The sequence below is a fragment of the Myotis brandtii genome, unplaced genomic scaffold, assembly GCF_000412655.1.
Source record: "Myotis brandtii unplaced genomic scaffold, ASM41265v1 scaffold326, whole genome shotgun sequence".
Classification (NCBI taxonomy): Eukaryota; Metazoa; Chordata; class Mammalia; order Chiroptera; family Vespertilionidae; genus Myotis; species Myotis brandtii.
The window spans coordinates 1,363,702-1,377,889 of record NW_005362534.1 but is presented as its reverse complement, the minus strand read 5'-3'; the positions used below and the strand labels follow the sequence as shown (position 1 = coordinate 1,377,889).

At 38.2% G+C, this 14,188-nt stretch overlaps 1 protein-coding gene across 4 annotated transcripts in view; it reads left to right on the top strand.

Annotated features, from left to right (window-relative positions):
* Positions 1–13,979, top strand: part of LOC102246653 (chromosome unknown open reading frame, human CXorf23) — a 45,840-nt gene extending 31,861 nt beyond the window's left edge. For 3 of the 4 annotated variants that reach the window (XM_014543462.1, XM_014543461.1, XM_014543460.1), the window contains exons 11-13: positions 1,318–1,473; positions 12,192–12,219; positions 12,968–13,979. In XM_014543462.1, coding sequence (XP_014398948.1) covers positions 1,318–1,473; positions 12,192–12,197 — 162 coding nt within the window. In that variant the 3' untranslated portion in view covers positions 12,198–12,219; positions 12,968–13,979. The remainder of the gene's footprint in view (positions 1–1,317; positions 1,474–12,191; positions 12,220–12,967) is intronic. The other variant, XM_014543463.1, reaches the window with a different exon arrangement.
* The last annotated feature ends 209 nt before the right edge of the window (positions 13,980–14,188 follow it).

Here is a 14,188-nt window from a genome sequence, read left to right as displayed (position 1 = left end):
CTGCGTCTACCCCTGTTCATCAGTCTATACTGGTCCCCATTATCTGTCCCAACCTCACTGGAGCAGTCCCAACCTCACCGGGCCATCTCGGCCTCACTGGGGCTATTTCAACCTCACCGGGGCTGTTTCAATCTCACCGGGGCCGTTTCAACCTCACCGGGCCGTCCCGACCTCACCGGGGCTGTCCTTATATACTTCTTTATGCATGACATACCCATTGTTAAAAAATTGCGGAAAGAAGAATATACTTCGTTTTTATAATTACTCCATTATTATATACCATTTGTACATTTTCCACATGGGAAACACAACAATCCATTGTCATTTTACATCTATTGTAATTTTGGGCAGTCTTTTTAAGTATAATTCTTAACTTGAAAATACTTGCTGATGGAATTTTTATGTTAAAGAAAGATTAGTTTTCCCTGGCTAGGTGGCTCAGTTGATTGGAGCATTGTCCCGAGCACCAAAAAGATTGCGGGTTTGATTCCTGGTCAGGGCACATATCTATGTTGCAGGTTTGATTCCCAGTCAGGGTGTGTTGGGTAGGCAGCCCCTGGATGGTTTTCTCTCACATCAGTGTTTCTCTCTCTCCCCCCGTCCCACTTCCCCTCTCTCTCAATTCAATAAAAACATATCCCCGGGTGAAGATTAAAAAAGAAATACTGGCCTGAAGGTACTGACAAGAATAAAGTTAAGAGAGTTTTTTTATTCATAAATAGACGTTGATACTTAATGCCTTCCCTCAATTTGTGATTTGATATATTTCACTATGAATAAGAAGGAAAATTTTAGCTCATTAGAGGTTTTGGAAGTTGTATTTTTCTTAGCGTGGTCAATTTCAAAATTATTTAACTTAACGGTTTTAAAAAATGGTTTTATGTGAATTTTTAAATTTTTATATAAGCCTTGGCCAGTGTGGCTCAGTTGTTTGGAGCATCATCCTGTATAACAAGAGGTGACAGGTTTGATTCCCAGTCAGGGCACATATCTAGGTTGCAGTTTCCATCCCTGGTCCGGACATGTGTGGGAGGCAACTGATCAATGTCTGTCTCTCTCTCTCTCTCTCTCTCTGTCTCTCTCCCTCCCCTCCCTTCCTCTCTTTAAAATCAATGCAAAAAGTATTAAAAAAATAAGCTAGGAAACTAGTTTGAGGAAAATGTACTTTATTTCCATCATTAACCTCTTCCCTTTTAATATTTGTAGTGCCTGGAATCAAGGGCAGCTCTAAATACCAGACATTTTTCCATTTCTTATGCTAATAAAGTAGATTTGGAAGCTATAGTTTTAAGATTTAATTATTTTTTTCCTTTACAGGCCAAGTTTAGAGGTGGCAGGCTGAAGCCCTATTGTAAATCAGGCCTAGTAAAGAAGAGCTTGAACATTCAGGCTAAATATCAGCGTTTACGGTATGCTGGTTCAAAGGGATTTTTCACTAAAAAATACAGAGAAAGATTGCTGAGGAAAAAAAAGGTTAGTTGGATTATGATGCATTAAAAATACTGAGTGACTTTGGAACTCATAAATTATCTCTGATTAATAGATAAGTTGGGTTTTTAATTTAATTTGACTTGGGAAACAACCTAGATTTCAAAAATACTCTTATTTTATAATAGTTGCAGAAAAACTTCAAGGAGCAGTGGTAATAGAGCTGTGAGACTGTTTAATCTGAAAATGCTTTTAGCTGTTATACCTCAAATATTTTGAATATAACAGCTGTTGGAACTTTTTACCTTAGAATATCTCCTCTATGATTCATTTTTGAAATGGAAATTCAGGTAGACTTTTAACTGATATATTTTAGCCTTATAAAATATGAATTATCTAAGTACCAAAAAATATTGAACTGACTGTAGAAAAAGTGTACATAATTGCAAGATATGCTAACTCTTCTTTTTCCCCTACTCATATATGCTTTATTTTGATAAAATATATAAAAAATTTGCCATTTTAACCATTTTTAGGTATACAATTCAATGGTATTAATTACATTCAGAATGCTGTGTAAGCATCACTACTTTATGCTAACTCTTCATGCTAATAAAAAGTTTCTTGCTCTGCTGGCATGGCTCAGTGGTTGAGTGTCAACCTAAGAACTAGGTACAGTCCACGATCACATTTGTTTCTCACAGCAGCCACTAGGTCAGTGATGGCGAACCTTTTGAGCTCGGCGTGTCAGCATTTTGAAAAACCCTAACTTAACTCTGGTGCCGTGTCACATATAGAAATTTTTTGATATTTGCAACCATAGTAAAACAAAGACTTATATTTTTGATATTTATTTTATATATTTAAATGCCATTTAACAAAGAAAAATCAACCAAAAAAATGTCATAGGTTCCGCCATCACTGAACTAGGAGGTCATGGTTCGATTCCTGGTCGGGGCACATGCCTGGGTTGTAGGCTCGATCCCTAGTGTGGGGCATGCAGAAGACAGCCTATCAATGATTCTCTCTCATTATTGATGTTTCTATCTCTCTCTCCCCCTTTCCCTTCCTCTCTAAAATAAATAAAGTATATTTTTAGAAAAGTTTCTTTACTTGATCATTTGAATTTCATACTCTTTTAGTTGTAGATAGATTTTATTTAAATTTGCCATATTGGTATTTGAAAATACAGCATCAGTATGATATAAAATTACATTCTACATATTATATTTTAAATGAGAATAATAGAATTATATCAGTTAAGGGAGGTTATTTTGTCAATATTTTTATTAATCTTTGTTAATAATTATGAACGAATATTTTCTTCTGAGAAATGTCTGTATATTTAGTGTTGCTATCAAATAGTCCAGCTGTGGTTTTATAAATTTGTTAACCATAAATGTTTCCTTAAATATTCATACCTGTAAAGCCTTTACACTGAGCTTGCTTAGTGGTTTTAGTAAAACTTGTTTTTTAAAACATGGATCAATAGAATGGAGTTTACAGCTGATTTTTTTCAGTTTTGAAATTAGATATATCTTCTGAACTTCTCTCACCTCCTAATTTTAATTGAGTACCTTAGAAGAGGTTTCTAATTTCACTGTATATGTCATCCTAGGTGTTATGAAAGCCATCTCTCCTTTAAAAATGGAGTGAAATTGCTATAATTTTCCCCTCTTGTACCCCTCCCTGCTGTTGGACTGAGGTGCTGGCTTCTCTTCCTGTCTTGTGTGGCAAATTTCTTTGCAGCAGATCTTTCTACATATTTATCCCCAATCACAGGTGGCAGCTTGCATGGTCTCAGGGAAGCTAGTCATTGATTTCCACTTGAGGAGGAAGGCTGAAGCAAGCCTTTCCCTTAACTTTATGGTTGAGTTTCAGGTACATGTTATGTGTTTCTCTTCTGTTAGTTCTTTGCTGAACTTGGAATGTTAGCTTCATTCAGTTCCATTTTTACCTCTATTCTTGCCATGATTTGGGGCTCCTGGGTGCTTACTTGACTGCTTGCCTCAGCCCGTGCTTTCTATACACTCATTGGACTTGCTCCATTTCATCATTCCTGTTTTTGCCTCATCTTGCCCTGTTCCTACTGACCACCAGTTCTTCCAGACCACGTTGACCTCGCTTAGCGGCAAATAGAAACCAGACGTCAAGCCTTCATCTTAGGACCTGATGAGTGTGTTCTAGAAGGAGCCACAGCCTGCTATAGGTCTCTAATCTTTAGGGCTTAAGCTTTTTAAAAAATGGTGTGTTTTTTAAAATATATTTTTATTTATTTTAGAGAGAGAGGAAGCGAGAGGGATAGAGAGATAGAAACATCAATGAAAGAGAACATTGATCGGCTGCCTCCTGAACGCCCCCTACTGGGGATCGAGCCTGCAGTCCGGGCACGTGCCCTAACTGGGAATCGAACTGTGACCTCCTGATTCATAGGTTGATGCTCAGTCACTGAGCCACACTGACCTGGCTTTTTGTGTTATCTAAAATGTAGCAGTTATGGTTAATGGCCAGTGCAGATCATTGGCCCTATCCTGTTGCCTTTCACTGCCTTTTGAGTACGTTAGAGGTGATCCCAATACACTGAATTAAAAAAAAATCAGTGTCTTCTATTGTTTTTCTTAGACATAACCCTCTGGATGCTACTTCATATATCTTTGTACCGTAGCTACTTCGACATGGGTTTGTTCAGTCTGCCTATTGTCAGTGCCTGCAAGCAAGCCACAGCCAGGCTTTTATAGATTGTGTTTGAACAAGGCATAACTCTACAAGTATGGCATGAAGTCAGGCTTCCTACTATTAGCACCCTACTTAATATCAGGGCTCCACACTCTCCTGACCTTTAGGAAAAGTAATGAGGCATTGCAGCAGCTCTGTATCTGCCAAGGTCTTAAGGCTTACTGGGTCTTAGAGGTGTGTGTGTGTGTTTTTAAATATATTTTCGTTCTGGTTAGTGGGAACCAAGGTACTTAAGGCTTACTTGGCCTTAGAGCTGTCCCAGTAGTATTGTGCTGAAACCCCATTCTACGTGTATAAACTGATGATTTAGACCCATTATTCCATTTTACCTCAACTTTCATGCCCTAAAGAAAAGAGGTAGAGGCCTGGAGTCTTTGGTTTCTTCTAATGTTGCTTGCTTCCCCTTTCTCTTAGATTAGGGGCACTTTTGCTCAAATGGGTTACTGGGTGTGAGGTACCATTTACATCACTTTTCATCCCAAGTCCAGCATTAGAGGGAACTTTGAAGCTACTGTCCTGGAGAGAAACCTTAGTCTGAGCAGCAATTGTTCACTGCTTTGGCTTTTTTTGCCCTAATAGGAACTTCATTCTTTTCATTACTAGACCACCAGCTAGATTAATTAAGGATGTGTCATCAATTCATTAATCTAGGTACTCTAGACTTCTTCTCCCATGCCTCAAAGTCCACCAGGAAGGTTTCGATTGATCTTGTCTGGACTTTTCACTCCATCACAGTATTGAGATTGCTGGGCTGATCATTCATGGCGTGGCAGTCTTGTGACGCTCAACTGTAGTGCGGTCTGGTTACTGTGCATTAGACGTGCTTCCTGTCTCCTATGTCCTCTTGTCCCACTAACCAAAACAATTGTGGCTTCCCTAAAACCACCTTGGTTCCCCAGCTGCCTACAAAGTCGTAAGATTCCCAAGCAGTATTAGGAAAGTACAGAACTGAAATTCTTTCTCGTCATTCATCATGCACTTGTCATATCAATTCTATCCTGGCACCCAAATTCCCTTTTATTGCACCTCTTTTCTATTGGATTCTGGGCTTAGGCTGAAAGATAAAGGGGTTGGAGGAATGTCTGTTACCACCTAAAATAAGGCTGGTCTTTTTAAAAATATATATATTTTATTGATTTTTTAAAAATATATATTTTATTGATTTTTTACAGAGAGGAAGGAAGAGGGATAGAGAGTCAGAAACATCAATGAGAGAGAAACATTGATCAGCTGCCTCCTGCACACTCCCCACCAGGGACGTGCCCACAACCAAGGTACATGCCCTTGACCAGAATCGAACCCGGGACCCTTGAGTCCACAGGCCGACGCTCTATCCACTGAGCCAAACCGGTTAGGGCAAGGCTGGTCTTTTTAAAAATATATATACTTTTATTTATTTCAGAGAGGAAGGGAGAGGGGGAGAGAGATAGAAACATCAATGATGAGAGAGAATCATTGACTGGTTGCCTCCTGCATGCCCCACACTGGGGATTGAGCCCTGACCAGGAATTGAACCCTGACCTCCTGGTTCATAGGTTGACACTCAACCACTGAGCCACGCCGGCTGGCTGGGCAAGGCTAATCTTTTATCCACTATCATTCACAAGTGCCCCTCTTTTATATTCTCTTCTCATCACAAAAAGTTTGCAGAAACTCTTGAGAGTCAGACTTTGTACCAGAATAGGACAAAGGACTTAGCACGAATTTATGAGGCCACCTCTGGGAACAGTGCCTCTGAACACTCAGCAGTTGTGCATTTGGTTAGGAAGACCTGGAAGTCCTTAGCATCAGAGATTCTCCAGCAGTCAGTCCTCAGGGGCCTGTCAGCTGGGTACCTATCAGAGCTCTGTCTGTGGCTGGGAAGGGGAGAAAGGAGAGAGCATAAAGATGCTGCAGGAAGGAAGTTACAGACTGGGACTTAAGGCTTTTTGAGTTGAAAAAAACCTTGAAAGTCATGGAGTACAAAGATTAGAACAGGAACCAAGATCAGACAAATGAACAAAAATCAGTTATATACCTGCTCTGTCCCTCAAACTGAAGTGTACCAGGATGCAAAAGTGTTGCATAGGAGCATCATCTCCTTCAAACATCTTGAGCCTCCAGTTTCACTATCTACTTCTCTGCCTTACTTATTTAGTGATTTGTTTCTTCCATGCATCCTTAAAAAAAATGCATGCATTCCCTAGTGTTATATTCTTTTTAAAAATATATTTTTATTGATTTCAGAGAAGAAGTGAGAGGGAGAGAGAGTTAGAAACATCAGTGATGAGAGAGAATCATTGATTGGCTGCCTCTTGCACGCACGCCTACTGGGAATCGAGCCCGCAGCCTGGGTATGTGTCCTGTCTGGAAATCAAACCATGACCTCCTGGAACATAGGCCAGTGCTCAACTACTGAGCCATGCTGGCCAGGCCCTAGTGTTATATTCTTTATTCTCTTCGTTTATTCCTTGTTTATACTTGCCTTGATTGCCCTCATCTTTCTCAAGGTTTTAGCCATCACCTCTGGTGATGTCTTCAGCCCTAACTACTCTCCAGAGCCCCAGATTTCCAGCTGCCTTCCAGATACCCTCACTTGGATGTCCTGAAAATGCCTCAAATTCAGCATGTTCAAAATCAAACTTGTACTGACACATGCTACAGCATGGGTGACCCTTAAAAACATGGTGCTAAGTGACAGAAACCAGTCATAAAAGACCACACTATGATTCCATCTATAGGAAATGTTCTGAATAAACCAAGCCATAGAGACAGAAGGTAGCTTAGTGATTGCTAGGGACAGGGAGGTGTTAAGGAGAAATGGTGTGTGTGTGTGACTATTAAATGATACAGCATGGTTTTTTTGGGGGGGTGAGAAATATTCTCAAACCGATTACGGTGATTGATGGTTGCACAGCTCTGAATACACTAGAAAAACTTGAATTGCACACTTTAAATGGTTGAACTATATAGTATATGAATTACATCACAGTAAATGCTGTTAAAAGTAAAATCAAATTGGCTCTCTTCCCCAGACCGTTGGTTTTCCCTCATGGTCCATAGCTTCTGCAGCTACCAGCCATAGCAGAAACTTGGCTCATTCATCCTCTAGTCCTCCTCCCAACTTCAACCATTCCAAGTCTTCTTATTTCTATGACTCATTTATTCTGTAATTCCACTCATTCCTTTTAACGGCTGCATATTATTCCTCTCTATGGATGTATTACTTATTTCAGTGCTTTTCAAACTTTTGCTTACATACCCCCAAATTTTGAAAAATTATTAACCTTGTTGCACATGTTTAGTTTGGTATCTAATTTTTTATTATAAGTTTAAATTGTTATAAAGGATATACTGTCTGGCATATTATAAACTAGAGGCCCAGTGCAAGAAAAATGTGCAAGGGGCTTGGCCCTCACAGCCGCAGTGGCTTGCCTTGGCCCTCGCAGCCCTGGCTTTGTCTGGAAGGTCGTTCGGCTGTCTGGTCTAATTAGCATATTACACTTTTATTATTATAGATACTGAGTCTTAAATAAAACTGTTACATCATCTCTTCAGTGGAACCTGCCTACCACAGGAATTTGATCACTAGCATCATCCATTTAAAAAGATGTACAAACATGCTCTTTCAACAGTGACAATTTTTACAACATTCCTTTTTTGCCTTGAATTTGGATTTTATTTCATTTCCCCCATCGACTATTTTTTTAAAATCTTTTACTGATAACCAAATTAAGTTTGACATAAAATGTTAATAATTGATTTCTGTGACTATTAAGTGTTAAATATTTCTTCTGGATTGAGTTAACATTACTGTTGATCGAAATAGCATAAACATATTGCAGATTTTATTAAGTATTGATTAGACAAAGACATTTTATTAGAAATATATTTCTCTTTTTAATTAGTTTATGTGTTCATAGATGAATGATACTTATTGCTACTAGAATAATACAGTGTTCAAGTATCCATTCTATTTTTTCTTTGGAAAATGCTTGTTGAATGAATCAAATCTAATCAGTCCTAAGAAACATTATTTATATGATTGTATAGATGGGAATGAACGGACTTTTATTATAGCAATACCACTCGGTTCTTTGGACTCACTTTGAATTATAGGTCAGAAAAAATCATTTAGTGATCTATCATCAAAAAGTATTTTGAATGTTTTTTTACTGACAGCTCAATTTTTCCTCTTTTTGTTTTATTAAACAAATGCAAAGAATCGGAAACCATCGCATGGTATTTATTACTAGCTGCTAGGGTGGGTTCTTTTTTTCACACTGTCACCACTATTTCCAATTGCCCCTTTTTTTGGTGGGGGGTCCCCAGGTAATGCAAAGTAATCAGATTTGGGATGAGAAGGCATATTTTTCTTGTGCAAAGTGGGAGGTAGGACATCAGACTTAATGAGATGTTCAGGCAGGTTAATTCTGGAAAGCAAGCATTGGGAATTTGAAGATCTGGAGATTAATTCCCTCCAAACTAGTTGTACCCGCATACTCCTTGCAAAGTCTTTATATACCCTAAGGATATGTATAGCCCCTTTTGATGATTGCTGATTTCCTTAACCAAGACTCTGTTGATGACTTCTGGATAGCTTACAGATTTTCATTATTTTCGGTTAATACCATGGGGGATATTGGTGCTTTGGTACCTTGCCATACTGCCCTCATTTCTGCTCTCAGCAGAGGTATATGAAGAGGCCTGTTTACCTACACCCTCTCGTCAGCAGTCCACATCATCAGTCTTTATTTGATAGCAGAAAACAGCTCTCATTTGCCTTTCTTTGATTATTAATGATGTGACTATATTTTTATGTATCTATTGGCCATTTGTATTTCTTCCCTCAGTTTCCTTATTTCTATGCTTCCCTGGCATTTCTGTCAAGGGGTTGATTTGTAGGAGCTTCTGATTTACTGAGGGTATTCATCTGTCATACATTTGGTGGTATTTATTTGATGTTTGTCAGCTGTTTGTGATGGCTTTTATGTTACAGAACTTGTAAATGTTGATGAATCTGTCAAGTGTCATGCTTATGCTTATAAAAATTCCTTATGGTTTTTTAAAATAACTTTAATGGTTATGTTTATGGTCATAAAATTTAAACATATAAATACTTATTCCATTTAGAATTTATTTTTATGATATGATGTGAGGTCAGGATCTCATTTTTTCCCCTGTGAGTAGTCAGTTTTTCTAACACTATTGAATAATTTGTCCTTTCCCCACTGATTGAAAATGCCACCTTTACTGTATGCTATATTCTTATGTATTCCTGGTCTGTTCTTGGACTCTTTGAAACGTCTAACTTATTTCCTTGCCTCATGATTTGCTTATTCTGTTCCTTCACTAGTACTAGCACAGTTGTCCCAAGACACAGGTTGAATTGTATCACTCTTGTGCAAACACCTTCCAAAGGTTTTGTTACTATGAAAAAAGAGACTAGACTTGTTAGCCAGGTCCTGCCTTAAGCTACCTTTCTAACCACATTTCTCCATGGGCCCTCTGCTTTTTGGAGCATAACATATGTTTTCACATATTTGTATCTTTGTGCCTGCTGTTTTCTCTTGGCTAGAAATAACTTCCGGCTCCCACCTTTTTTATTTAAATCCTGATTTCCTTTTAAGATCCACTGTAAAGCCTTACCAAACCCCCTTCCCTCTTTAGCTGTCCTTGCATTTGATCTCTAACTGTTGCTCTTATTAAAAATATTTTTTATTGACTTCAGAGAGGAAAGGAGAAGGGGAGAGAGACAGAAACATCAATGATGAGAGAGAATCATTGACCAGCTGCCTCCTGCATGCCCCCCACTAGAGATTGAGCCAGCAACCCAGGCATGTGCCCTGACCGGGAATTGAACTGTGGCCTCCTGGTTCATAAGTCGGTGCTCAACCACTGAGCCAACGCCAGTAGGGTTCTAACTGTTGCTCTTTACCTTCCTATTTCTCCATATAGATGGTCAACTCCTTAAGGATAGTGGGCACCTCATTAGTTTTCATATATTCCCCTATTGCATTTCATGTAGTCTATCTTTGGAAAATGCTTGTTGAATGAATCAAATCTAATCATACATGCACACACACAACACATACATACATAACACTCATATAAGCACATCCATCCATAACTCTAAAAAATTAGTGAACAGCAGCCATTGTGTCAGAGGACCCCAAGACCACCCCCAGGTTCACCCCTGGGAGGACGCCGAGGACTCAGCATTTAGTGACACTCGTGACTATGATGTGTTACTGTTGAAGGCTGCACAGCACAGTCAGCAAAGGAAATTGGTACCTGGGCAAAGTCCAGGGGACACCAGATGTAAGTTTCAAGAGTCTGCTCCCAGTAGAGTCACGCAGAACTTGCTTAATTCCCCTAGCAATGAGCTGTGAAAACACATGTGAAATGTTGCTATTCAGGGAAGCTTGGTAGAGACTCAGTGCTCATTGGGCTTATTGGGAGCTGGTCACGTAGGCACCTCCTGCCAGACATACTCGAATTCCAGACTCTCACAAGGTGTTCAGCATAGACTTTATTATTTGCATAGTTTAGACCAGGGGTGGGCAAACTTTTTGACTCGAGGGCCACAATGGGTTCTTAAACTGGACCGGAGGGCCGGAACAAAAGCATGGATGGAGTGTTTGTGTGAACTAATATAAATTCAAAGTAAACATCATTACATAAAAGGGTACGGTCTTTTTTTTTTTTTTTTTAGTTTTATTCATTTCAAACGGGCTGGATCCGGCCCGCGGGCCGTAGTTTGCCCATGGCTGGTTTAGACACTCATCAGTGGTGGGAACCTTCCCGAAATCTAAGTTTCCAGATGCCAGCCAATGGCTAACCTTGTAAGCAGGCCTTTCAAAGGATAGCAGTTAGGTATACTATATTATCTGTTTGCTGTACAACCATACTTTTGAAGACATGAATTTCACAGGTGGTAAATGCCTAAAGAGAGGAGGAAAAGGTCAACATGTTAGGAATGGTGAGTATGCTAAGTACTTTGATTTCTACTCTCTTCACAGATGAGGTAGATTATGAGCTGAGTCATGGAGAGGAGCAGGACATAGAAGGGACTATGGCCAAAGATCCATCTTTGGCAGTAGAATGTAGAGTTGGGTAGAGAGAGCGGTGTACAAACTATAGAGGACCTCAAAAACTGGGTAAAATAGGATGCGATGTGGTAGTAATAGGACATCTTCCTCGACTAAGGAGAAAGTGGTACTTGATGATTGCTTGGTAAGCAGTGGGTAGGCAGGGTTCTAGGGAGGATTTGAGATACAGGAAGACCAACAAGGGGACATTTTCAATGACATAAGTGTCAAGTTATAAAAATCTAGCCGAGGGTGATGCTTGTTTAGCTAGTTCAGCATTCTGCTTAGTTAGGTTTTCAAAAAATTGGAAGAATGGAGGGATTAATCCAAGAGGTGGTATAGAAGAAGCTATGTCAAAGGTGAACATGATTCAGAATAATTGTACATTCTTCTTTGTTAATCCTCACTGAGGATATTTTTTCCACTTTTTTTTTTTTTTTAGAGAGAGTGGGAGGGAGTGGGGGGAAGAAGAGGAAGAGAGAGAGAAACTTCGATGTGAGACACATCGATTGTTTGCCTCCTGCACATACCCCGACTGGGGCAGGGGATGAACCTGCAACCCAGATACATTCCCTTGACCTGGAATCGAACCTGTGACCCTTTGGTGCGTGGGCTGACACTAACCACTGAGCACACTGGCACTAGCCAGGACTAATTGTACATTTTATAAACAAGGTGTTTCAGTTGAAAAAACTTTGAGAATTATTATAGTTTTCTTTTAAAGTTGTTTTTATATATTATAATTTTGTATATTTGAATAAAGATATAGGATACAATGAAATCTACCTCTATTTAATGGAATAATGTTGACAAAGTATATATGCATGTATCTTGAATATTTCATTAACCAAAATAGAAGAATAAGAGTTTTCTATCAGTACTGTTTTTGTTTGCAATTAAACATTTGCATACTAATATAAATGCCAAAAAATAAACCAACTTTTAAATTTCTTTCAGTTTTAATATTGTAAGATCCTAGTAAAAGGTAAGCATATATGTATTAATATTTTTAATGGCCCATAAAAACATGCCATTCTGCCATTTTTGCTCTTCTATTAGTTGCATGGTCTTATGTCCAGTTCATGGTTGGTAATTTAATATTTTACATAGCATCACAGTATAGAATCTATGGTCATTACCCTGTAATCATAGTCTTACTGTTCTTGTGGATTTCTTTTTCTGTGTTTTTTGAAGACTTACATATATTTATGTTGTCGGTAACCATCCAAAAGCAAGAAAGCTTCCCCCCAATAGCTTCCTGTACTGATATCAGCCAAGCTAGAAGAGTTCATATTATTTTAGAATTAGATACCATATGATGACAAAGATAAAATACCAGTTTGAAGTTTTGCATGTGTCAAATCAGTCTCTGTACTTAAAGGAATAAAGTTTAAGAGCCGCTACTTTTATTTATTTATTTTTTTGCCAGGGATGTCCCCAATGAAACTAACCCAATGGCAGAATACCATTCCCATCAACTTACTAGTAGCAGTGGGTTCAGTGCCATGTATTTTCTTTGTCCTACTGACATCATTTGATACCCACTTTGATGTGTGCTATTGTTACTTTGCGTGTTTGGGGTTCCAATATCTACATACCTTTGTGGGGATCTAGGATGCAAGTAGTACTATATAAATTAAACTATTTTATAAATTACAATGTGAACAAAACTCTAGCTCAGATGTTATACCTGATGCTTCTTTTGAAGTCTGTATTTTGTTTTCTTTCAATAGGAATATGCAAACATTGGCACAGCAGTTTAATGGGGAATTGTTGCAAATGGAATCAACACTACAGGACATTTGAGAGCATCTCTGTCAGGTGTTATAATTGACAATAAAGCACTAATACTGTAACTTTCTTGATAAAAGAACTATTTTTTGTAGTGGAATGCTGCAATTTTTGTACACTTACTGGTATTTAATTGAAAAGCTGTATTTACTACAGTTTCTTTTGCAAAAAGTCTCAAAAGGGCATTATTTGTTGAATTTTTCTCTGAGCATGGTTTCATAGGGAACTTAACTGAGTTATATTCAAATGTTTACATGTTGAAAGTTTTGCTTATGTAATAAAAAACAAAAGTATCTGAATTGTATAGTGTCTGTACATGAAAGAACTTTAAACAGTGGCCTTATGGTAGCAAATTTTATACCAGATTTGTTTCCTGGTGATATTTTGACTTATAACTTGAAGTTTTCTTAAGTTTCTGAGGCTTAAGGCCTATATAATTCATACATTTCATATTATGATCTAAGAAGGCGAGAGAAAAGGTGCTTCCAAATATTCTATCAGGTAGTTATGAGTGCACTGAATTTTTAGCAATTGGTTCATTCAGTTTTTTCCATAACTGTTGGCTGTTTTAGGGTTTTAAAATGCTATTGTGGAAAATATGTGAAGATTTTGTAATCTATATTTCACGTTACTTTCCCTCAGGGCAAGCTTGTGCATATCATATTTTTAAAGGCTTTTAAAAATTTTGACGAAGTCTCATATTTGGAAATTGTACTTTACTACTATAGCATTACACATTATGCAAGCACATATTACAAACTGTTTATTTTAAGTTCAGTTGTATCGAATATCTACTATGTATAAGATAGAATGGATGGGATTATAAATGATATTTTAGGCTTTAATATCTTATTTCTTTATGTTTTCTGTGTTCTGCTTATTAGTACCTCTACATTCCCAGTTGAAGTTTGTGAAATGTTTATTGGTAACAAAATAAAAAATTGTTGTTCCTTATGCTTGAAGAAGTTACTTGCCAGTTTGTGGGAACATTAATTTAATTTAAATTTTTTGTTTTAAAAAAATTCTTATTGATTTCAGAGAGGAAGGGAGAGGTAGAGAGAGAGAGAAACATCAATGATGAGAGAGAATCAACAATTGGCTGCCTCCTGCATGCCCCCCACTGGGGACTGAGCCCAAAACCCGATCATGTGCCCTGACCAGGA